Here is a 24,375-nt window from a genome sequence, read left to right on the forward strand (position 1 = left end):
AGATACCTAAAAGCTTTCAAAGAAAAATACAGTTTTATCTTATTATGAAAGTCATTATCTGAATAACAAGCTTAAGCTGAAAATATATTATTAACGCTTAAACGATTTTCCGTTAAGTTTAAGCTAAGCAATTATTAAGTTTATTCGTGTATAAAATAAATTAATCTCTAAAAAATATCGGCTTATACGGATTAGTTAGCAAACACTGGAGGGGATTTCCAGTCTATTAAAATAATGTTGTATGATAAATTTCCGCTTATTTTATTATTAAGATCTATTAAATAAATAAAAATGAGATCGATGTATATATGAATAAGAAAAATAACATTTAACGAAACGATTCCATTAGTGTATTCATATTCCATGTAAGCTAAAATTAACATCGAATACTCGTAGATATCAGCTGTTTATGAGTAGCGTAATGGCATTCGTACGGAAGTACGACCATTAATCTCTTCGTTTCCTGATGCGGTGACAAATTTCATGGCGCAGTGATAAATAACCGTTTCAGCGTGACTTGCTGTTTTACATACATTGCATACGGGAAACTGATTTAATTTGTTGGAGGGCTGGAGGTGCCAGTAAGTTTTGTCTTGTCATGGTACAAGTATTGTCACCACATTGTCACCGTGTGACACGGGTCATTGCCATGTCTATTCTATTCTGTTCTGAGAGGGGGCAAGTTTCTGTCCTTGTCTCTCGTGAGTGGAATGTTTGTCCCCTTATTTTCAGTTCAACTAGCCTAGATCCGTGTAAGTTGGAACAGCAAGCCTGGGTGTGGCAATATTTAGATAGTAAGTAGTTTCTATAATAGATAAACTCTTTATTTATTATTATTATATTTTATTTTAATTCTATGTTAGTGACTCTAAAATATAGAAGAAATATAAGTTTGCTAATTGGGCACCTACTTCTATGTAAATAATTATACTTCATCAGATTGAGTAAAACTTGCATACAGTACGAACAATAGGCTACAGTATAAAATAACTTCTTACAAAATAGCCAAGATTTTATAACTGCGTATTAAAATTAATTACTTACGCTTCTGGTTCTGAAAAGAAAAAGCTTTGGCACAGATCCACTTGAAATCGGGAATAAAACAAAATTTTAATAGCGCAAAAATATTATTTTAACACACAGGAAGTTAGAAAAGTATTCAAGTTTTATTGGTGGTGTAGTTTATTAACTGGTCACACACATCACCACTACCATAGACTAAATTAGTGTATTAGTCTATGCCACTTGATGCCACCACATATTGCCATTGAGCTTTACTTCCTCAAAAAGTTTTCCTGTAGGAATTATGGACTGAAAAGAAACCTATGTGTTAATCCAAGGGGGTAGATTCCTATATACCTACCGAATTTCACGAAAATCTGGGTTGTTGTTACGTGAACGAATAACCAACACAACTTTCGCGTTTAATATTAGTAGTGGATTTTGCCGAGGTTACCACCAAAATTGAAAAGTTTTAGGTGAATAATTATAAACTATACCATAATAATCGTATAATTCGTAATTATACGATGGCCCCTAAAATATGGTGTTACGAAACGTGGATAGTTTTGTAGGTCAACTGAGTTTAAGTTTTCCGTGTTTTTTTTATTAAAGTTTATTTTGATAATTCATTTACACGTATTACATTTTGAAAACTCATGGCCAGGCTACTTTTTAGGGTCCTCAACAAGTAAAATGGAACCCTTAAATACGTGTAGGTAGGTAGGTACATGTGTGGTGGGCTGGTAGCCAAAATTATTACTTGGCCGGTTTTTTAAGGTGTAAGCCATATATCGTTCGTTCCGTTTCTTTAAAGATATATCTCATTCACTGGCTAGATAGAACCCTTTGCGCCGGCAACGTGCGTAAATCTCCGAAATCCTGTGTCACCTGCCACTCGAGTTTTTGGATAAAAATTCCCACAAGCCAAGCATTCATCGGATCATGGAAAAGAACCATAAATAACTACTGTAAAACCTTTTTTATTCCCTACGTTTATTTCTTGTCAGCATAATTTGATTAAATTATTGTGTTGTTAACAGGCGGAGGTGAAGGCTTTTCCCTTAATTAATTTAATTAGCATGAAAGGACGATACCTTTCATAATTGTTTTCTTTGAAAGTTAATCGTGTAGAAAATATGTAGCTACCTGGCAGTGACGGCTGTTCTTGAACTGGAATTAATTGTATCACTAGTCTGCAGCGGACACACCACCAGTATTCACCAGTATTTAAGTTATAATTAGAACATTGACAAAAACATATTAATATTATAATATGCTTTATTTGAACATCAACAAAGAATCATATGAATAACAAATTACCACTTAAATAGTGTACAAAAGGCGGTCTTATCACTAAAAGTGATCTCTGCTTTTCTTACCTGCTAGGTATTCTTTTCTATTCTATTCTGAGAGGGGGCAAAGTTCCTGTACGTGGCTCTCTCGAGTGGAACCATTGTACATATCCCCTAGATTTCAGCTCAGCCCGACTATCTCCCGAGTAAACTGGAGTAGCAAGCCTGGGTGTTGCAATAGCTGAGATAGGCTACCTGCTATGTATATAAATTTATGAAACCATTATGATAAGCGTGGATTTTATGCAGTCAAGTGAGGAAAACAAGGTATACGGAGTAATAATTAAATATTCCAAACTCCACTTCATCTACAACTTACCCATGCAGTAAATTATGTTAAATATTTTGAAAGTGAAATTAGCAAACTATAATATTTTGTTAACTATTCTGGAATATGCTAGCGGTTTAAACTCCTTTTCCTATTCCCGAAGAGATGTTTTCTTAAGTTAATACAGCTTATTATATAAGCTTCTTTGTTCAAGCAACTACGTATGTGAGTTCAGGATTGTAGATAGTAAATATTAAAATAACATTATGCTATATTAACGAAGAATTTTTATATTACATATACATTTATAATTGTGTATCTACAAACATATAAATTTCTACGTAACTAGGTACTTACCTTTCTATTTAATATCTATAAATAATCTAGTAATCCGGCCCAAGGCTAGAATGAACTTATATGCATTATCTATGTACTCGTATAATAAATAATGATTGTAGTCTAGTTGTAGGTAAAAAGTTGGTATCCGTCGTATAGTGTAGACAACGTAAGTATCTACGAAGATTTCTCTAACAAAAGACTGCTATGTACAAAGGGAAGGTAAATAAAATAACTAATGAGATAAAACGTGGTGACAGTTTCAAAAAATATTTTCATCTAATAATGATACTGTTTTACGGCAAAAAAGCTAGCTATTTAGTTGTACAGCTTATTATTATTACATTGTTCCTAAGTATGTCTACCTCCTTCCTGTAATTTGTGAGACGAAGAAGAGACACTGCAAAGAGTCCCGTGGGAGCACTGAAACTGAAATGTGATAAATAAGCAGGCATTCTGAGGAACGAACAAAAAAATATACGGCCGCAACGATCGTCTTTTATTTATACAAAATACTTCCTTCCGCGCTGTAGCTACCTCTAGTATTCATATTTTAAGTTTAAGTATGTTGGTTATATCATAGATCCTCCTAATTTAACATACCTGCTCCTTATGAAAATACTTCTAAGAAAATATTTATGTTGATCGTGGTAGCCGAACATCCCAACTTGAGGTTGTGGGACGCTCATAGCCCGGAAACCTTACGCAGCAGCTGCTGCTTGTGAGAAAAGGAAGGAAGGAAGTACGAGGAAAGATTGTTGTGTTATGTCCTTGGACGATACGTATGTTGGATGATTTTTAACAAAGCCATTCCAAGTATTCATTAAAAGTTTGATTACCAACGCCGACAAAGTTCTGTACATAATGCAAACATAATTGAAAAATAAGTTTGTAGGTACCTTAAACAGTTCTGAAATTAAAGTTCACCTTAATTGGATGTTGAGGCCTATTGTTTTTCTCTTGTGGAGCGAAGAGCTTTGAAAGCAAGTGAAATTATTGCCCCAATGTCGATGGGCTCGCCGGCACGACACAAAAGAAAATTGGGAGAATGGTTTCTGTTAGTAACATGATTTAAACGTGATGATTTAAACATCATTAAACAAGCTTTTTTAATTGAACAAGTAGGTAGAGATCGATTGGGTTAATACTGTTGTTTTAAGTATATTCGACTAGTTGTTCCCGCGAGCTTCGCTTCGCCTCAAAAAGTTTTCCCGTGGAAATTCCGCGATAAAAAGTAGCCTATGTGTTAATCCATGTGTTAATTTAAGAAGAATTAACAAACATGCACACACACGCATACTCACAAACTTTCCCTTTATAATATTAGTATGATTAGATACTACCTACTCTCAGCTAAAGTCGTAACAAATATTGACAGTCAAGTATGAGTGTGATGACTATGCACGTTTGTTATACATTTAAATATAAAACATATTCATGAAAAATATTCCTAGCTTAACCCGTGTGGACACTTGGTCGCGGCCTGAGGACGGCGGGACGGGGCGGGGGGGGAGGGGCTAACAAGTAACTAGACGCCACTCGACTCATCTTGCTCTCGGGCTCCCCACTTTTTGTTTTACTTCACAATTAGGTGAATAAAATACTCGAGCAGCTTACATCTTGGAAAGTAAGAAAATTCAAAACGAAAGTTTCTGTCACTACCTTTACTGTTTGTATTTTAACTTCTGTTTACTCTATTTTACAGTGGTGTATTATTGCTTACAAGTTTATGATCACTTACAAAATAATTTATAATAACAGTTTCTATGTAGGTAGGATTTATGAATACCTAGTACGAGTATTCTCTGCTTGCAATAACAATAAATTAATATAATCCACTTTCTTAATGGAACGATTCCAAGCATTACTTTACAAAAAGGTTACATTCAACAAAACAATCAATCTTTCTAAATAAAGTGTCTGCAAACAATTTACTTATTCGTAATGGGATATTTATTGATTTTCCGTTAGAAATATTTACATTTATTCGACTACGAATGGCGGGAAATCATTCACTAAAGCCTAAAAGCTTCTTGAAAGCTCGTCTAAAATCTAAGTTGAATACTGTATAAATTACAGGGTTCAGAGTCGAGTTTAAATATCCGAGCCATGTTATAAAATTTATAAGTTTGTTGCTAGGGCAGCACCACGGACAGAAGGGTAAGAATACATACATTAAGAAGAACGGAAGCCAGCACACTACAAAGGAACCCATAATGATGCCGAGAGTGCGCGCCGCGCGCCTCTCCTTTGACAGAGATATTTTTTGTTTTTGTTCAATAAACTGATGAACTACATCCCCGCTGTTGCTCACGCTGGCCAGCAGGGGCTTCCCCGGCCGCCGGCGCTTCTGACTCACTCTCCTGATAGAATCAATCACCCTGCTCCCGTACGTATCCGGAGTCGTTGGCTTCATCGCCTCCTCCGCGTCTGACTCCATTTTTTGCCGCGCTATTGGATCGTGCAACAATAGCAGGGGAACGAAGAAATTCCGCTTAATGTCCATAAACGCTTTTCTTTGGCACCTTTTGATACTTTGGCTGCTATCGGAGTCGTTATCATTCTCGGATTCTTCCCTAATGGGTTCATTATTGTCGGAATTTTCAACGACCACGAGGGGTTTCCGTTTGTAGACGCGCGCCGCGAGGGTGCGCCGCCGGAGCCGCTGCCTCGCCGCCAGGAATATCTTTATGTATACGATAGTCATGATCACGAGCGGGACGAAGAAGGATCCAAAGAATGAGTAGACGACGTAGCCGGGCTCGGAGGTGAGCCGGCACGGGGTCTCCTCGGTGAACTCGTCCGGCCAGTCGTTCCACCCGAGCAGCGGCGGCGAACTTATAATCAGAGACAATATCCACACTCCACCGATTTGGAGCATGACCCTTTTTAGCGTCCTTTTGTTCGCGTAGTTAATGGGGTCCGTGATAGCCCAGTATCTGTCTAATGCGATCGCACAAAGGTTTAATATGGAGGAAGTACAGCACATTATGTCGCTAGTGAGCCACATTTTGCAAAGATGTTTTCCGCCCAGCCACCGTCCGAGTGTGGAGTAGGCGACATTAAGGGGCATCACTAATACGGCCACCGCTAGGTCGGCTACCGCTAATGAGACGATGAAAAAGTTCTGCACTATTCTGAGTGGCTTGTATGTGAACACGCCAAGTATAACGAGAATATTCCCGAAGATGGTGCCAAGTATGACCACGGCGAGCACGGTGATGGTCGTGAGAGCCTCCCACTCCGGCACTGCGGTGACGACTCCCAGACTGGTATTGTAAAATAGCAGACTCTCGACCGCGCAGCCCTCCCCGTCCAGTCTACTACGATTATTATAAATGTAACTCTCGTTCTGTTGGTCGCCGGAAATGTTAAAAAAGAGATCGTCCAAATTCATCAAATCATTATTCATTGCGAAGTCTTTTGTTACACTTTGGATCAAACGCTACGACATTTCTTAAGTCTGTTCTTGAATAACTTATGTCTGAAACAAATAAATTGTCTTATGTACCTACTTACTTATTTATCTTTTTGTTTCCATACTTTGAAGATAAGTATAACTTTTGATGGTTCTCAAAAGTCCTTTCAATATCACAAAGATGAGACAGGTACCTACTTCGTAAAGAGGCTTTCTGTATCAGCTAAGGGGGAGTTGGGAACTTAATTTAAGTAAGAAGATAGGTAGTTATACTTTCACTCCAAGCGAGAGAGTTTTTTAATAATAGCAGCTTGATTCTTAACATAAGTTCATTTTAAACTTACTTTATTGCACGGTGCTTCAAGTTACTATCTCAGTATTCTCTTTGAGCATTTTCGTATTTTTAATAAAATCACATTTAACTCGCAGAGTTTGCGTCTAGGAATGTTATGTAACTTTTAAAAGAATGTCACTGTACACAAACAAATGAAGGCTTGCAAGTCACGCTAGCCCGCCGTCGACTACCGGAGCAAGACAAATCTGGGAGTCAACACCAGAAGACGTATGCTGTAAGTATGTGTTAAAACTTAAAATAGCGCGGTGCATTCACAGCCTTGTTTAGACCTGGCCCGTGCGTTTATTATATGCCAGCCGGATTTACCCTCTATTCGTAAGTAAGAGGGAGTTATGAACGAGAAGCTAGGGGACAAGAAGAACTCATGTTACGTACCAACTAACACCCGTTGTGGGTAGGTTTCAGTTTGCTCGGGGCTAGTACATAAGCCTAGGCACGAGTTGAAAAGGCACTTACTTATGATACTTTATATTTTTATAAGAGGTATATTATTTTGCTCACTGGTTTCGGGGCCGAACATCATGCCATAATATAGCAAGTAGGTAGGTAAAGGCAAATACTTATTCCACATAAAATTTACATAGCATCGCTTCCGAAGACGTCATTAAGTATTATATAAAATTATACTTTGAAGAGCTGTGGTAGCTCAGTCGGGTAAGCGACAGCTTCTCACACAAGAGATGCAGGTTCGAATCCCGGCGCTGGGTACATACCAATGAGTTCATTGAGTTTAAACACAAAGTACCTACAGGTACCATCGCTCTTACGGTGAAGGAAAATATCGTGATGAAACCTGCATTCCTAGATTCAGCATATCTAGATAATGTGAACCCACCAACCCGCAGTGGACCAGCGTGGTGGGAAATAGTCCAAGCTTAGGAAGGCAGAGTTAAGTTAACATAAGTAGGTACTTATTTTAAGTGTGTTTTAAGTTCATTTAATGCTGAGTTTCTAAATCTAAATGGATAATTACCTAGGTGATAAATGTTTAACAAGCAGTTACTTGTTAGTTACCTACAGTCCATATTATAAAGTCCTGAAAACGGAAGTGACAAATCCGTTAAAAATTCATTAACAATCAGTAATAATTTTATTTAAAAATATACCAATGTTAGTACCTACTTACTCTGACTTTAATCGTGCCGTGGCTTAGGAACTTACACCTAAGGGCGAGGCCCCATTAGTGCGTTGCGCTGCGTTGCGTTGCGTCGCCCCAAAGGTACGATCGTCTCAACGTCCAAAAATATATGGCAGTAACGACGCTGCGACGACGCAACGCACTAGTGGGGCCTCGCTCTAACTTATCTACCTACTAGGTATAATACTACTAACTAATGCATAATAATAATTAATAAGTAAGTAGGTACATAGGTTAGTTAGTACCTACTTAAGTTTTTAGGTACACACGGCGCGGCGGTAGCAAATACCACTGAGTAGGCCCAAAAAGGTTAAAAAATATCTACGGTATGGCAAGTGCTTCGGCAAGGGGAACGGTAGGTAGCTAGTTTCGTTGCGGGTGTAGCAATGCCTGCACCCTGCACTGCCTATGCTGCTAGGGAGAGCAATATAACAAAACATGAGTATGAATGTAGGTATATTGAAAAACGAGCAGGAACGGTTTTATTAGCTCAGATCAGCGATCAATGCTGCAATATCTGATGATATGGCCCCGCCCGTGGCTCATGATGACTGCCATACACTTAGTTAGTAGTTAACTAGTTAATAGTTGTGTGGTAGATCGTTGATTTGAGGATGATCTAATGTGTAGTTAGTGAGTAGTTCAAGTAGTTAGCATAGTGTTTTTTTTCCTCAGTCGTAGTTAGTACGGTTTGGTTTGGTACGGTTCAGTAAGGTTAGTACCTACCTACCACCTACCTACAGTACTTTGTACTTCTGACTTTTTCTTTTTTGTGGTTTTTGTCTATGGTAGAAAAGCCCCCAGTCCACAGACCTACTCGTGTATGCGTAGTTCTGTCAACTGTCAAGTAAAATGTCAGTGACACACAGAAGTCACAGAATAGATTTTAAAATACTTGTATTTTTTTTGTCTGTGTCGTTGCTTGCTTTGAGTGTGTGTGGAGTGAAGTGTATTTTTCGTTGAAATTTTGCAATTATTTCCTGTTGGTTTGGATATTGAAGCGATAATAATTTCCCTTGACGGAAGTGCAAGGAAATCTAGATATCAGTGTGTAATTTTCAATGAATTAGTGGATAAAATGGGCTGCCTAAGCTGGATCCGAGGTATGACGTTCAACCTTCGCACCAATTTAAACTCATTTTCCCTATAGATTACATGAATACTCTCCATAATTTACCATTAATCTTTATCCAAATTTTAAAATAAGGTCTCTTCAACCTAAAACTGATACAATACATTTTGTCTCGGACCTTTTGAGCGTATCTAAACCGAGAATCTATCACCTGTCCCAAGAATCTTATACCTAATTAACATCTATGTTGCCATTGATCATGTTGTTTTTGTCCAGAATGACCTTTTTATTGGCATATTTGCTGATCAGCTGTTATTCAGATGCTAGTTACTTAGACAAAAGGACATCATATTGTTATGTTGGCTTGTTACCTCCCACTAAGATGCTTCTTGGGTGTTTACATAAGTTTATTTTTGTACTAGATCCATTTTCTCTAGTAGTTTAACATTTTAATCATCAATGTTTTAAATTTTTTAACAAAATAATATTTAAAGGTTTTAACAATCAATTTGATATAGGTTGTTAACTACTTTTTAAATGTTTATTTTCATCAAACTTACAATTTATTATTTCTATACTACACATATTATTATTCTACACTTATCACATATCCTAGTCTAGGTAGGTACTTAAATATGACTTCTGATGTATTCAATATCTGCTTTTCCAATTTCAGGTTGCAAACTGTCTTTTCCATTCAAGGACAAAGAGTTCAACAAAATTGCAGCATTCTTCAACTTCTCAATATTCCTACTGACCTGTGCGGCCCTGGTACAGCCGAGCTGGTTCCGCATCAAGGGACTGCACTGCACACAGAGCCTTTCCCTTGCCCAGTTCTTCTCTCTAGACGATGACAATGACAATGATGATGATAATGAAGACGGTGATATGAACATACAAAATGATGGTTTCAACAACATGTTCAAAAAAATCTCAGGTGAATAACATGAATATTTTGGTGCATTGTGATGAATAAAGGGGTGTTTTTATCTAGACCATAATTAAATTATTAATATATCTGCTGTTGTTTGAAAGAAACAAGCCATAGAGCTTAGATATTTTATGTTAAAATATCAAAATTACACAGAAAAATTGGTTAAGTTACAAATTGTACATGACCTGAACTGTGAAATATGCAGCAAACAAAACACGAAACATAACTTGATGATGTAACAATCACAACTCACAACAACAATGCTCATTTCACACTCACCCATTCACACATCTGAAATAATAAATAAACTGGCATCATTTCAGGTTTACAACCATGCACTACCCCGGAAGTCATAACTCTTATGAGAGTTCTGATTTTGCTGTGTTTCATGATGCTTCTGTGGTCGTGCATCGGAGTGCTCATCAACCTCACAAGCCTTAACAGTAAAGCAATAAGGATGATAAGGAGAAATGCAGTTCCCAGTGTGCTGTGTGTATTCTGCGTTATAGCAATAGTCGGTGTCTGTTATTACACCACGGTGGTGCTCGGGAATGTTAGCAATAGTGATATCAACACCATACAAGTTGATTATGAGTATGGATTTTACACTATTACTGCGGCTGGTAAGTTGAATTACTTTTTAATATGACCTACATATTTTCATAGTATGTGTATTGCACTGCAGTGAAATTAGTTAAGAAATTAATTGCGGATAATATTATTGGCTATTTGGTGATTAAGGCCATATTTTTGTTCAGGAATTTTGAGCTCTGCTAAATTATTTTTCTGAAAATTATACCTCTTTGCAGGCTGTTGCAATGCTATAGGTTACCATTAATTATTTGTGAAAAATACCTTACCTCACCTAGGCGTATTAATCAATCGAACGAGGTATTCACACCATGACCTTCAGATCTTGCTGAGTAAACACTAGATGCGTCATTTCATGGTAGACACGCAAAATTTAAGTTAGCATTTATTACGTAGTCTAGACATAATTTGCTACCTAAAATATTTATTGTCTGGCTATTCGTTTGGTATACACCTTTATGGCATAAAATTAAACTCAAATGACTAATTTATATTAAGCCCCTGTTCCACAATGTCTGGTTAGTGGCTACCTGTGAGATAAAATACATGCTGTCACTTTCTGTTATTATTATTTTTGACAGTGACAGCATGTATTTTATCTCACAGGTAACCACTAACCAGACATTGTGGAACAAGGCCTTAATGTTTTCAGTACCTTTCTCCGTAAAGCATACCTACGGATGTGATGTTATAAGCAAAAATATACTATTTTAAGAAACACTCTCGAATTCCAGGTGCAATGTCGCTTCTGGCGTCAGCAGCCAACTTGTGGGGCGCCCCGCTATCAGACCACGAAGACTTGCAGAGACGAAACCTCATGGAAGACTGGGACGGGTACGAGGCGCACAGCGTCGGCCCCACCCCGGCCGTGCCCACTCTACCCCCCTACTCGCCCAGTGCTGACTACCTCCCGTCAGCGCATCCGACCTACGCGCCGCCAGCGCTGGGCTCCCAGCAGTACTTCCCATTCGATGACCTGTCAGTTCTGCCCCCACCGCCTCCTTACACTCCGTGAGTGAAAACTCTTTCGTTATGTTAGATGTCTATGGTGTATAGTATTATTTGACGGTCCAGTATTTTAGTTGCGGAGGTGTGGCTCGAATCATCTATAACTAAACTGTTTTAGTTTTTGTCTCCATTGAGCAATGCAATGTATACTTGAGATAGATGTGTTGCTTAGTGGTGATAGAGAATAAAATGGTTTGGCAGAGGTGCCACCACTTTATGAATTGAGTTACAACAGGAATTCTTGGCGTTTTTCCTACAGTGAAAAATTTATAATCATGCTATTATGTGGACTTCTGCTACACATAAATAATGTCAGTAGTCAGAAATCATAAAATGCTTACTTGATTTTTTACTACAATGGATAATAATACAAAACATAAAGTTTGTTGTTATATTTATACAAATAAAATAAAAAACTCTTATGCCACTGCGTAAATGAGAAAATATTTTTATGATAAGTGTAGAATTCTGAAGACATCTTAAAGAAGGTATGGATACTAGTGTGCATACGAGATAAATTTGCATGTCTGTAGGTCTAGTTCAGGTTTGTTAGATTGTCGGAAACTATAAAAGTTTACGTTTTGCCGCATACAAAGTGGCGCCTCTAGCGGAAACTATCATGCGACTTTTGACTGATAATGTACGCAGATGACAGGAGAAAACGTTAACTTATATAGTTTTAAAAAATTGTAAAACCTGTACTAGACGGGCTGAAGTTGGTTGGAAATCGAGAATGGCGCAATGCCATTCGCTTACAGATCTATGATTCTTGTATGATCATAATATAAATAACTAATAAATAATTAGCTTCTGCATAGCAGGGGCGGTGTATGGCTATCTGTAGCCTAGGGGCAGTAAGAGGCTTAAAGCGAAAGAAAATTAACCAAGTAACAGAGCGTGTTTATAGGATAGGTAATATCACTTGATGTAGCTCTTTATAAGATAGATTAAGTAATAAGTAAATATATCTAGCAGTGGGTACTGGAAGATGATGATAAAGAATGTATATGAAGTATACCTGTAGTTATAAAAAATATTGAAGTAAAGTTTAAGTTTCAAAATTTTAACTTATAGTGCATAGAGACCAAATAAATAGCAAAATCTCAAATAACAACTCGAATGTTTTAGAATATTGTGATATTGATGTACTGTTTTGATTCTTTTAATTTCGTTTGTGGTTGTGATGATGATTATCTATCTATGTAATACATACCTATTGAAGGTCTTTTGGCATGTTATTAAATAGTAACATGGTATACTGCAGTTCACTTAACTTGACCAAAAATGCAACTAGATGAAACTATTGATAAACATAAATGTTTCTGTCTACACCAGGTTTCATTTATTCATGTCTCTGTTGTTGACTGAAAGAAACTACCCACATAATAAACTAGAAAAATTACACATCACACTAAAATTAGTCAAGTTACTTGAATTGCACTCTAACTCATGTTACGAAAATAATAAGAACCAGTATGGTGTGACAAGCTTGTTGTACGGACTTGTTAAAGTTTTAATGTGATTTGCCATTTTAGTGCCTATTCAAATAATGTTTCCATGTTCTTACTGTTGTCATTATGAGCTATAAATTAATGTATGTAGGTATGTACAAAATAGATTGTTAGTGGAATGTTTTCTGACCGTTAAATGGTGCGTTCTCTCTATAGCTGCATACAGACCGGCCCAACGAACGCTCAACGAACGCCCAACGATGGATATTTATCATACATAATACAGGGCAGATTGCAGCAACGAAGGTCAACAAAACCCGTTCGTTGGCGTTCGTTTGGCCAGTCTGTACGCAGCTTAACACAACGGCCTCTTGGTTTACCAATAAAACTAACTGCGACGGGCTGATTTGTGCTACAAAGTTTCAGAACGCTCTATCGCAGATTTATCAATGTTATAACAATGAATACTAAGTAAAATTTATTATATAATATTATGTATGTATTAACTACTTCCAACGTAATAATATACTTACTTTATTAGTAAAAACTATAAATTTGTTACCTCACTTCCATATATAATACATATAGACAGATAATGATATCGATTCTGAAGGCAGAAATTTTAAATTTAGCGATGTCAAAACCTTAATTTCTTTGTTTAAAATTCGACTCTATGATTGTTTCCGTAAATGTCATTTTATGCTAGCAAATTTTTTAGTTTGACAGCGTTAAAATTAGAATTTCTGCCTTCAGAATCACCATCACTGAGCCTCAAACTTAAAAGTTTTAATTGATACATACTTGCTTCCAATAAACTCTACTGTACGCAAACTTTGTGTCAACTTTAGTATGGAGTTCGACTTTTTACACCGATCGTTAGAAGCAGAGTTTACGCAATTTTGCGTTAACTATTTCCAATTTTCAATCGCGGAAGATGCAATTCTTAGAATAAAATTTGACTCAGCCAGTCATACAATTTGCCTAAATAAGTAAACGAACTATAATTTTAATCTTTTACTTAGATTTTATTTTTCGGTTGGATTGAAAGATTATATCGTTAAAAAGTTACTTTACTTTCCGGTTAGTATTGTTATCTATCATGAAAAACTACATCAACAGTTTTACATATAAGTAATTAATATTGCTTTGGTTATTTTAAAGTTTTTTTCTCTTCAGTGTCTAAAATATGTGATTTTCTCTACAGTAATACAGATCTTAAAAATTTGTTAGTATAAATATGATTTTTTTTTTTTCTTCTGTTAGATCCAGGTGTATTCAATAAACTTTTATTGTATTGTCTAACAATGATCAGTGTACGTGTAGTATATTCATTAGACTAACATCGTAAAATAGTTTTGATTGTAATTATGTTACCAAAAATATACGTTGTCTATAAGTTTGTATAGGTCAAATGAGAATAATTCAGTCTTACTGATAATAATTAGTACCTATAGTAAGATTTGCAATCAGTCGTTACTAGTTGAATTTTAAATAGGTTAGTGTGGGAAACTCTGTCACAATAACTCCATTACTAAGAACCGTTCTTAGGAAAAAAACAATTCATATATATAATCATTTACAAATACCATCGTCATATATTTATATTTTCTTTCCCATACTGACCAATTTAAACGTTATCATATAATAAACTTGAAACTACCTCTAAAGGTAATATATCTGGAACCATGGATCTTCATAAACTGAATATTTCTTCCTTTCTATCTAAAACCTATTGTACCTATATGCAAACATAATAATAATGTTTTATAAGTAGTTTTATTATAGCTTATGTACAAAATTGTTAATCTTAAATCTTAACTACTAATATTGGCTTAATAATAATTTGCCAACAGTGTCTGTGGAATCGTGGGTATATAAAATTAGAATGTAACCAGCGACCGCGGCATGGCATCTTTATAAATTTATCGTAGCAAACCAATTCAGATGTCTATATTCATAATTTGCGTTCAGCAATGTGATTGGTGCATTATACGAGTTTATTTACATACATAAAGATGCCATGTCGAGGGGCCGCGGGATATAATTATCTCATTTGCCTGCTATCACTAAAGCTTTAAATGTGTCAGGAAACATTATTTCTTGTGATAGTATTTATTGGACAATCACCTGTGGGATAAGATAGATGGTGTCAGATTTAAAACAATAGTAAATAGAGATAGCAGGAAAATTAGACAATAAAGGTTATTAATGAGTATGTAAACTAGTTGTAAGGATAGTTGTTCCTGACTTCTCTGTCAGGGAGTTTATTTTTACATGTAAACATGAATAAAGTTTTATTTTTATGTCAAGACCAATAAGCAAAATACATATCTAATAAATATATTATGTGTTTTAATCATTTGCGGTTCTATGTTAAATTATACATAAGATTGAAATACTTTCACAATGGCTACCCATATTCCTGACCAAAGGAAACATACAAAAAGAATATTTTTTTGAGGTTAAACATAAGTACCTCATAAATTCATAACAATAACATACCTACAAGTCATTCATATCTATTTACAAATCCATTGCACCAAATTCAAACATTAGGTTGACCTGAGTTTAGTTCCAAAAAAGGTCTATCACTATTCATAGAATATCACTAATCATCCTTGAATGCAGACAAATCAAAGAGAGGCTGCTGAACTGGCCTGGCTACCCCGGTTCCTAAAACTTTAGGTGGATGATGAGACACTGAGGGTAGGTCGGCTGGCAGGGGCTCCCGGGCAAAAGCTTCATTGGACAGGCTTATATTACTGAAGTTGTTCTGGTGAATGAAGTCAGATACTTGTATGTTTAAGTACCTATTCCTTTCCTTTTCAAAATAATTGACCCTCTCATTCAGTGTCATGTTCTCATCTTTTAGCACTTCAACTTGCAGCACTAGTTGCTCCACCAGGGAGCGAAGGTTGCGGTTCAGATGCTGGATCTCTTCAACAGCAACTTGCTGTTCCTTCTCGGCGACATCACTCTTGTCCTTCTTGCTGGATAACACTTCGAGAAGAGAGTCTGTCTCGTACATGTTCCTGTAAATAGCCACTTGGATCTTCGAGTTTTCACTGCACGGCAAACTTTGGTCTTTGCCGAGATGTTTGAGATTTTCCATTGCTTTTTTGACTCGGGCATACTGTTCCTTTTTTATTTTGATGAGGTCTTTCTGTTTGAGGTGGTAGCTGTGTTGCAGGGTGATGGACTCGAGTGCCACGGATGAGGTTGTGGTCTTCATGGCATCCAGTAGCAGCTCTGCAGCATTGTGGTGACATTGCATGGCCTCGTCAAACCTCTTGTACTTAAGATGAGCCTCGGCTCTGCGGTACTGTTGGTGTGCCTGGAAATATAAAACACCTGTAATATGTCTCAAGGACTCGATCTCGATCGAAATCCTTTCAATTACGATATTTTAAAATAATTTGCTGCCTTACCAAGTTAAGAGGATGGTTCTCCATGGTAGTTCACAATCTATTGCAGACGCACAAAATTATAGGTAAAACATTTGTTTACACACAAAGAGAATTGGGATTAATTAGGTATATTTTACTTGGTGTTAAGTTCGCAGAAATAGTCCTGTGTCGGTCACGAGCGATAGAATCACTTTAATCCAATCACCAACAACGCGAGCGTGATCGTATCGCTAAAATTTCAAAGACTCGATCGCCAGAGACCAGCGCCTACACAAACAGAATCCCCGTGCTCACGCGACGACCGGTGACCGGCGAGTGTGTGTGCGGGTGCCGGGTGGCGGGTGCCGCGGTGACAGAACACCCACCCCGCGACCCGCGATCGAGTAACCCAATTAAAAACATAGACAAAATGGGGTTTTAATGGATTAAAAATAAGAATCAATTTTAATTGATGAAATTTTTGCGTGATGTTATGTTACGAGTATTTTTTAAAATGGGTAATCTGGGCTATGGAAATTTTCTTTGTTCCAACGGTTCAAACAAAAAACTTCAGTGTTTTCCAAAATACAACAATGATTTAAACCTGACAACAAAAAAAAATAATGATGTCTGTGGTCGCAAATCTCGCAAAACGCATTTAGCGTAAGTCGCGAAACCTAATTAGGTTTTATTTCCATAGAAATAGAAGTTACTTTGCGGAATTTTTGTTTTTTCTATTCGCCTGTCTGATTCGATTAAACGATCAGGTGTTCACGATCCAATCGCGGCGCCCGTGGCTCGCGATCCACGTCTGTCACGAAAAATAATCGACCGACACAGGTCTACGCAGAAAATACAAATACTACAGCTGTGAGCTCTAAAATAAAAGCTGACAAACAAAAACAAAAGTGACAGACATTGACAAATGAAACTGACAGTTTGTATCTGTCAAAAAAACCAAAAAGGCTTCACAGAATAAAATATCAGTTTGCGGTAAAAGCTAGTTATTATTCTATGATCTAAGTAAGAAATCAATCCAGTAAGTATTTTTATGTCCTCAGAGGACAGTCCTCTATTGCATTACAGTCTTTGGTCCTCTGCACGAGTGCACGCAACCACTACTAAACATGTTTGTAAACATATTCACCGTATTATATTCCAGGCTACGCAATACGCATACCCATTAAGCTAATAACATTATTTAGATTTAAAAGTTCTATAAGTACCACCTATTAATCATTTTATTTGTAACCAGGTACACTGGCATCCACGACACAGGCTGAGCCTAGTGTGGAAGCCACCGAATTTCGATAATTTATAACCTCTCACCCTTTAATTTAATTTCCTTAAATTATTTGTTTGTAAGTACCTAAGTACCTACCTACTATTTTTTTTAAATTCTATGGTGTTTAAATAAATATTTTTTTCATAAAACATCAGCGCCACCTCACGGCACCGGCATGCACCGCTACCTCATGCTTCTATACCAGCAGAGTGATGGACCCCAATGTGCCCACTAAACGGGAGAGGTTTCCTCTCGCCAAGTGGCTGCGAGGCAAGACAGTTCCGCTCATAGTTCTGAGATGGCAGCATTTCGGATTATGATAAAAACCCTGAAAAAACTCGTGTTATAATAAGTTTTACCATTTATTAGTGCTACTGCTGAGAGGAGGACCTCATTTACATACTTATTTATTTATTCATTTATAAGTGCTTACCTAACTACTTAAATTAAGTAGGTACCTACCTACCTACCAACCATATAATATGTATCTAAATATTTCTGTTTGGGGGCCTTTGGTGCACCCCGATTCACCTTTAAAATACCTACTTAAATTAATAGATTTGTATTTGAAAGGTGATGTGACCGATATTGGATGTAAGTATTGGTATAAGTATCCGATAAATAGCTACATAAGTACTTACTCAGTTACCTATATCTGATCTTTATAGTAGTTATAGGCAAGGCACCTACGTGGCCGCAAACTGCACAATCAAACCACCATAGTTATTTATAACCTCGTACTTTTTAACGGGTACCTACCTACCTATTTAAAAACAAGTCGCAGCATAAACAAAAATTATGTCACAAATGATATCTAAAATATCACTTCGTATTTATAACATTATCTGGGACATTTCTTGGAACATCAGATCGGGTGGTCCTGCTGGGTACACGTTGTAAATTACTGAGGACAGTAAATGTCCGACATCTTTGCGGAAAACAACTTAAAGTAAGGTGTTATTAACGAGAGGACTGGATATCAGCCTTAGCTTAGGTACCTTTACATGTACCAGGTTGTATTGTACCTACCTAGTGATAAACATAACATACTTACAGCATTATTATGTAGGTAGGTAACTACCAGTCGTGGGTAGGTAGGTAGTTTCCCTAATTTGAAATCGAATATAATAATAAACTCTTTTCCCAACATTACGAATGGAATTTAGGTATTTATGAAATTGAAATGGGACAAGCATTGAAATAAACCCAGTATTCATTAAGTACTTCATACTTACCTATATAAAAAATGGTTCATAAGTCACAAAGATATTGGTGGACCTACATACAGTGATTAATTGAGAACCTTCTCGTTTTTAAGAAGTTGGTTAAAAACTAAACAAATTGCTAAGATTTTTTTCCACAAACCGCGCATAAGGTTTTTTCGCTTTCGGGCCAACTTACAGACTTAAAACTCCTAAAAAGCGTCAATGTCATGTGGTTTTTGTTAAAGGAAGCTGATCCGTCGTAAATTAATCGGCATACGGCGCGGCGAGGAACTCCGAATGAAGCAACCGGTTTGGCGTGTGCCCATAGGCCGGCGCGCAGACGCGAGAGAAGCAATGCTGCGTAGTTGTCTACCTATGCAGGGTGGGTGTTTATCAGTGACGATGCCATTGTTAGGTCAATAACTTTCATCATGCGACCAACTCTCAAATCGTAAAAAACTGCCCCATATGTAGCTAGAGCTGGCTGCATTTTATGATTTTATAGTTGGTTACTAGTCCAGTCAAGGAATGAGGTGTAGAGTGCGTGAGCAGGTAACTAAGCGATTCCTTCAGAAACTTGTTCTCTCTCTCTCTCAGCCTTCTGTAGTCCACTGTTGGACATAGGCCTCTCCTAACGATCGCCACCCCAAACGGTCACCCGCCATCTGCATCCAGCGGCTTCCCGCTACCTTCCGCAGATCATCAGACCAACGGGTTGGGGGGCGACCGACACGCCGTTTGCCGACACGGGGTCTCCACTCCAGCGGTCGTCGGCTCTGCGGGCTACGTGGCCAGCCCATTGCCACTTCAGCGTGCTAATCCTTTTGGCTATGTCGGTAACTTTAGTTCTCCTGCGGATTTCTTCATTACGAATCCTATCTCGCAGGGACACGCCTAACATAGCCCTTTCCATAGCACGCTGAGCAACTCTGAGCTTGTGGATAAGCCCTTTGGTGAAGCACCACGAAACTTGTTCAGGGGGCTTAGATTGTTAACATACCAAAAGTCCTGACTCCTAGGTGATGAGCGGGGGGAAGGAGGGGGGGATAAAGGTACGAATTTTTGGTTTTTAGCTTATATCTCAAAAACGGTGCATCGGAGAGAAATATTTTCAACTTATGAAATAGAGCTCTTAAAATTATCTAAAACTTTTATATCATATGTTTTTTTCTAATTCCTAACCGTTTTCGAGCTATATACCCTCGGAAAAAGTTGAAATTAAGTCCCATAAGTTGCTCGGGTCGGGTACATTGAACTGCTGACAGAAAGTTCACTTATAAATTGCCACCCTATATAAATCGTGGAAGATGAAGACTGTAGTCTCTGAATGTGGTCGTGAGCCGCTCCTCCGGAAATGCTCGAGACTAGACGCGGAGAAACCTCGCTATTTATGATATTAACACATTGGAGCCACGATTTTTATGCAAATACAGGACGGTTACTCTATACTGACGAAAAACTAACGAACGAGAGCTGTCGTGGAATCGGCGCGTTTAATACAACGAGATAGACTCGGGGTTCGCGCAGCTGTGCTCCGAAACGTAGTTTTTCGTCATATAGAGTGACCCCCCAGTTGCAGATCATTATGTAGATGTGCGGCCGCTATTCTTAATTAGACAGGTGATCTAAACCTGTAGGATCAGATTTTTTGTAGATTATAGGTAAGATACTACCTATGTTGATTCATCAATGGCAAATATACCTGTGTATAAGATCATCGATACCTACTAACTACACTTGTACTTGTAATATTGTTTAACATTTTTATTGTAAATTTACGATTATGGTCTCCTTGACCAAATTAAAACTTTGGCAAGTAACCCTTACAGACTTACTTTTCAAAAATATATGGTGACAATAACAATAAAACTTACACTTATCGTAAGCCATATTATGCCGTAAAAAATTACGGGTTACTTGCTTTACCTACCTTATAATTTGTCTGAAAACTCCACCACAGCATAAGTTTCTGCAGCTTTGCAAATTTTCTAAAAAGTTTTTTTAAGTACTTATACGGGGTGTTGCAAAAAGGGTATACTAAGCCGAAACCTACATGTGCAGCATGGTATATCTAAGCACGAAACTTAAATAAGAATTTCAAAATTCGCAAAAAAAATAATTCTACATAGTAAAAAGTCACGTGACCAACAAAGTTTCTATGGAAAATGATTTTTTTTATTCGCGAATTTTGAAATTCTGATTTCAGTTTTGGGCTTAGATATGTCGCAGGCATCTGGTTGAATCTCCCTTTTGGTTGAATCACTAGCGCGTTCATTGGATGGCGCTACTCAATTGTATGACTAGGCCGAACGTTGATTGTACAAGCGTCACAAAACGTCCAACCAGTTAGCGGACTTAAAATCTGTCAGGTGGTGAATAAAACAAATATGGCGGCTATAACAGCGAACAGCTGACACTAAAAGCACCTGTATTGTTATTTTTTGCAAATAAATTAGCTTTAAAGTGCGTTATTTGTGTTAAAATAGTGTAACAACATGGATTTACCTATTATTACACCACCGGCGGATAGTTTCAAAGAAAAAATTGTGGTGAAACTGGATAATTATGAACAACAATATCAAGGTACGTTTATTGTTATTGTTTAGTTAATTTGTGAGATGAGAGCTTTATTGTAACATAGTCTTTTTGCTGACTCTTGTCTGGTCATGTTCATCCTAACCAGACATTATAAAGTTGCTATACTATATTCCATTCAACGACTTCGCTGAATAACGTTCAGTCAAGACGTTGGACGTTACGGTCAACCACTTGACGAGTTGTTCTTTAGTCATACAACTGAGTAGCGTCATCCAATGAACGGGCCAGTGGTTCAATCAAAAAGGAGATTGAACCAGATGCCTGTGACAGATATACCATGCTGCACATGTAGATTTAGCCTTAGTATACCCATTTTGGAACACCCTGTATAATGCATATTTAGACAAATCTCAATTTGATGGAACAAAAGTGAGTGGAAATTAATTAGGTTGTAGCTTTTTACAGAGTACCTACTTACATTATACTTAAGTACTTACTTACAGGTAAAAAGGTACCTACCTACTTAACTACCTACATTTATTATATTTATAAGATCATTAATCTAGATTCGTGTCCCTAATAAAACCAATAATGCCATGATAGTAAGCAGCCCAACTGGGCTTTACATAGATAATATTAAACAGTAACCTACCTTAACACTGATTTCCTTCCGGTCGCCCACACAGCCTGCGCCCACGCAGCCCTATAGCTGTCAACTGTCAACTAGAGACAAGATGGCGTAATGCCACGAAACCGCAACCGTGCTAATAACTACCTTACTGCAGCTTGCTATTCTAAAGATGTTTTTCTGAGATCTTCTTCTTGATTGGAGTTAATTTTTCACAATGCTTTACCACTTTAACGTGTGAGTATTCTATCCCTACATACTCCCTATTTACTACATTTTACTTACTAAACTTTGCCATAAGTACTTATTAAATGGTAGGTTTTCGAAGCTGCTGTTGATTGATGCTACTTATTTACTTACTTATATAAGTACCTAAGTACCTAATATGTATCTTCAGAACCTAAATAAAATTAAGAAATAAGGTAAGTAACCCCTTATTACGAATGTGTAGACTTTTTTGTAATGTAAGTAGGTAGCTACATAACTTACCAAACATATCCGTAATTATTTAATTTTTATCTATGTAGGTAGGCGAGTAAATACTGTTTCATTCATAAAATGTGAGTCCCTTTTATGGCGCTACGCAAATAAGGCATTCGCGGATAAGCCATTGAATTTTAATATCTTAAGAACTTGGAATAAAGGTTTATTTGCTTTACTGTTAAGGTAAGGTAATAAGGTAGCTTTATCAAAATATAGGTAACAGTCGGGTCTACGTCATGGCTAAATCTGTACGAAGGCTAATCTGGAGGCGTTGGCAGTGCCAAAGCAATTAAATTAATTAATTCTATCGACTTTCAAATTAGCATGAGATAATTTATTATTGTCCCACGCTAATGTTGTTCAGTTCAAGTGACCTTATTAAAGAGTTAGTAAGGTAAAAGTTGGTATACCAAGAGGCTATACGGTTACGGTGTTCAAGTTGGAGTTCCTTTACTTCTTAGGTAAGTACCTAAACTAGTATATATTGTTTATTTAGAACAGTTGTTTTACAGTCATACATCGTCATGAATATCTACACACGATACTCTCTTGTCTACAAACGTGATTGCCTGATGGTCTTAACTTTCAAAATACTTAATAAGTACCTACCTAAGTAAGATCTAACCATTTCATGACCAAAATCATCATAAAATAATATCTTTGATTACTTATCAACCTTTTCTTACTAGGTACTAATCACCTCTTAATTTCCAACTTCAACTCTACCAGTCTCTATATAATCACTGGCACTCGGAAAATCGGCGGCCATGACAGTTTGACGCCGGATGCGCGTACGCACCGAATTCGCGTTCCATTGATAAAAACATTCGCCCACGCGACGCCCCCCCCCCCCTCCCCCCGCACCCCGCTCGCTGCTTCCATTCACTGGCGCCTCTGAATATTGCGCAAGTTCCCTCATACTACAACATCGGTTGTCCTACAGAATTACCATGATTAGAGACGTATTCTATATTGTATTAGAGGCTAGTTTTCTTTGCCTTCCTGCTCAATCGGAGGACAGAAAAAGCTTTCCGATGAACAGACACCTTTTGGGATTTTGCAACTGATGAAAGTGTCTTTGTGGATTTGAGATGCTGTTATAAGTATCTATAGGAAGGTCGCTTGGTTTGAAAAGATTTATTAATATGTACTAAGTCGTAAGGCCTACCTTCAAAACTTTTGCTACTTAGGTAACTACTTATAGGTTTTCTGTACTTAAAGTAGGTACTCAAGTACATCCTACTTCTTACCTGCATACTTTTTTAAATAAATTACAACTAAAATCATTTAAACATTATTCCTACCTACCTCTCAAAACTCATTCTATAATCTGAATATAGGCCGTAGAAAGGACAAAATAAATGGAAACCATAAAATACACAACTAAATACTTACCTACTGCATTTAAATGCATTCAACCAGTTTAGAATTAAACCTTTTTAATTATTTCGGTTAATACTGTTATGTTAACTTTCCTCTTCGCGACACTTTCATAAGAAGTAAGTGGAAGCACCAGTTCTGGTATAAACAGTTAGGTGTATGGTCCCTTTACCGCTTTTGCATATTTAATACAGTATTTTGAAATTAAAATAATTACTTACACAGTCTTTAAAGATGTCACTTGTATAATGAAGTAGGTAAAGTGTTTATAAACGTGTAAGTTACGTTACACGTATTGTAAATTGAGATGATTAAGAAAACTGCATTGCGTGTATTGCGATTACAATGTAAGTATGTATGTTGATAGAGATACTTGTATGACAGGGGATTATGGTTAGGGTTATTGGGTCATCTTGAGGGTATTAGTTCAAACTTTAGTAAATATGTACCCTGGTCCCTGAATGTAACAAATGGCAAGAAATATTAAGAAAGGTGTTCAAATTATTTCCATCTAGGTATATCTATGTATTTGTAAGAATAGGTCT

The 24,375-nt window shown here is 37.1% G+C and overlaps 3 protein-coding genes across 4 annotated transcripts; 1 reads left to right on the forward strand and 2 right to left on the reverse strand.

The window, feature by feature from the left end:
- Nucleotides 1–4,802: 4,802 nt before the first annotated feature.
- On the reverse strand, nucleotides 4,803–6,392 carry LOC105392547 (tyramine/octopamine receptor). Its single transcript, XM_048629391.1, has one exon. It carries the CDS (start codon nucleotides 6,368–6,370, stop codon nucleotides 4,967–4,969), a length of 1,404 nt encoding a protein of 467 aa, XP_048485348.1. The 5' UTR covers nucleotides 6,371–6,392; the 3' UTR covers nucleotides 4,803–4,966.
- Nucleotides 6,393–8,767: 2,375 nt separating this feature from the next.
- On the forward strand, nucleotides 8,768–12,790 carry LOC105392530. 2 transcript variants are annotated; one of them, XR_007267643.1, is made up of 5 exons: nucleotides 8,768–8,972; nucleotides 9,618–9,878; nucleotides 10,199–10,498; nucleotides 11,201–12,007; nucleotides 12,191–12,790. XR_007267643.1 is itself a non-coding variant. In XM_011564161.3 (4 exons), the coding sequence occupies exons 1-4, from the start codon at nucleotides 8,948–8,950 to the stop codon at nucleotides 11,479–11,481; spliced, it is 867 nt and encodes a 288-aa protein (XP_011562463.2). In that variant the 5' UTR covers nucleotides 8,768–8,947; the 3' UTR covers nucleotides 11,482–12,790. The 2 variants fall into 2 exon arrangements, 1 of the variants encoding a protein (XP_011562463.2); XM_011564161.3 differs by having other exon boundaries at nucleotides 11,201–12,790.
- A 1,892-nt stretch (nucleotides 12,791–14,682) lies between these two features.
- Nucleotides 14,683–16,490, reverse strand: LOC105392529 (nuclear receptor-binding factor 2). Its single transcript, XM_011564160.3, has 2 exons — nucleotides 16,354–16,490; nucleotides 14,683–16,259 (listed from the first exon to the last, which is right to left on the reverse strand). Exons 1-2 carry the CDS (start codon nucleotides 16,375–16,377, stop codon nucleotides 15,534–15,536), a joined length of 750 nt encoding a protein of 249 aa, XP_011562462.2. The 5' UTR covers nucleotides 16,378–16,490; the 3' UTR covers nucleotides 14,683–15,533.
- Nucleotides 16,491–24,375: the final 7,885 nt, after the last annotated feature.

Source organism: Plutella xylostella, chromosome 23 (genome assembly GCF_932276165.1).
Source record: "Plutella xylostella chromosome 23, ilPluXylo3.1, whole genome shotgun sequence".
NCBI classification, from domain to species: domain Eukaryota; kingdom Metazoa; phylum Arthropoda; class Insecta; order Lepidoptera; family Plutellidae; genus Plutella; species Plutella xylostella.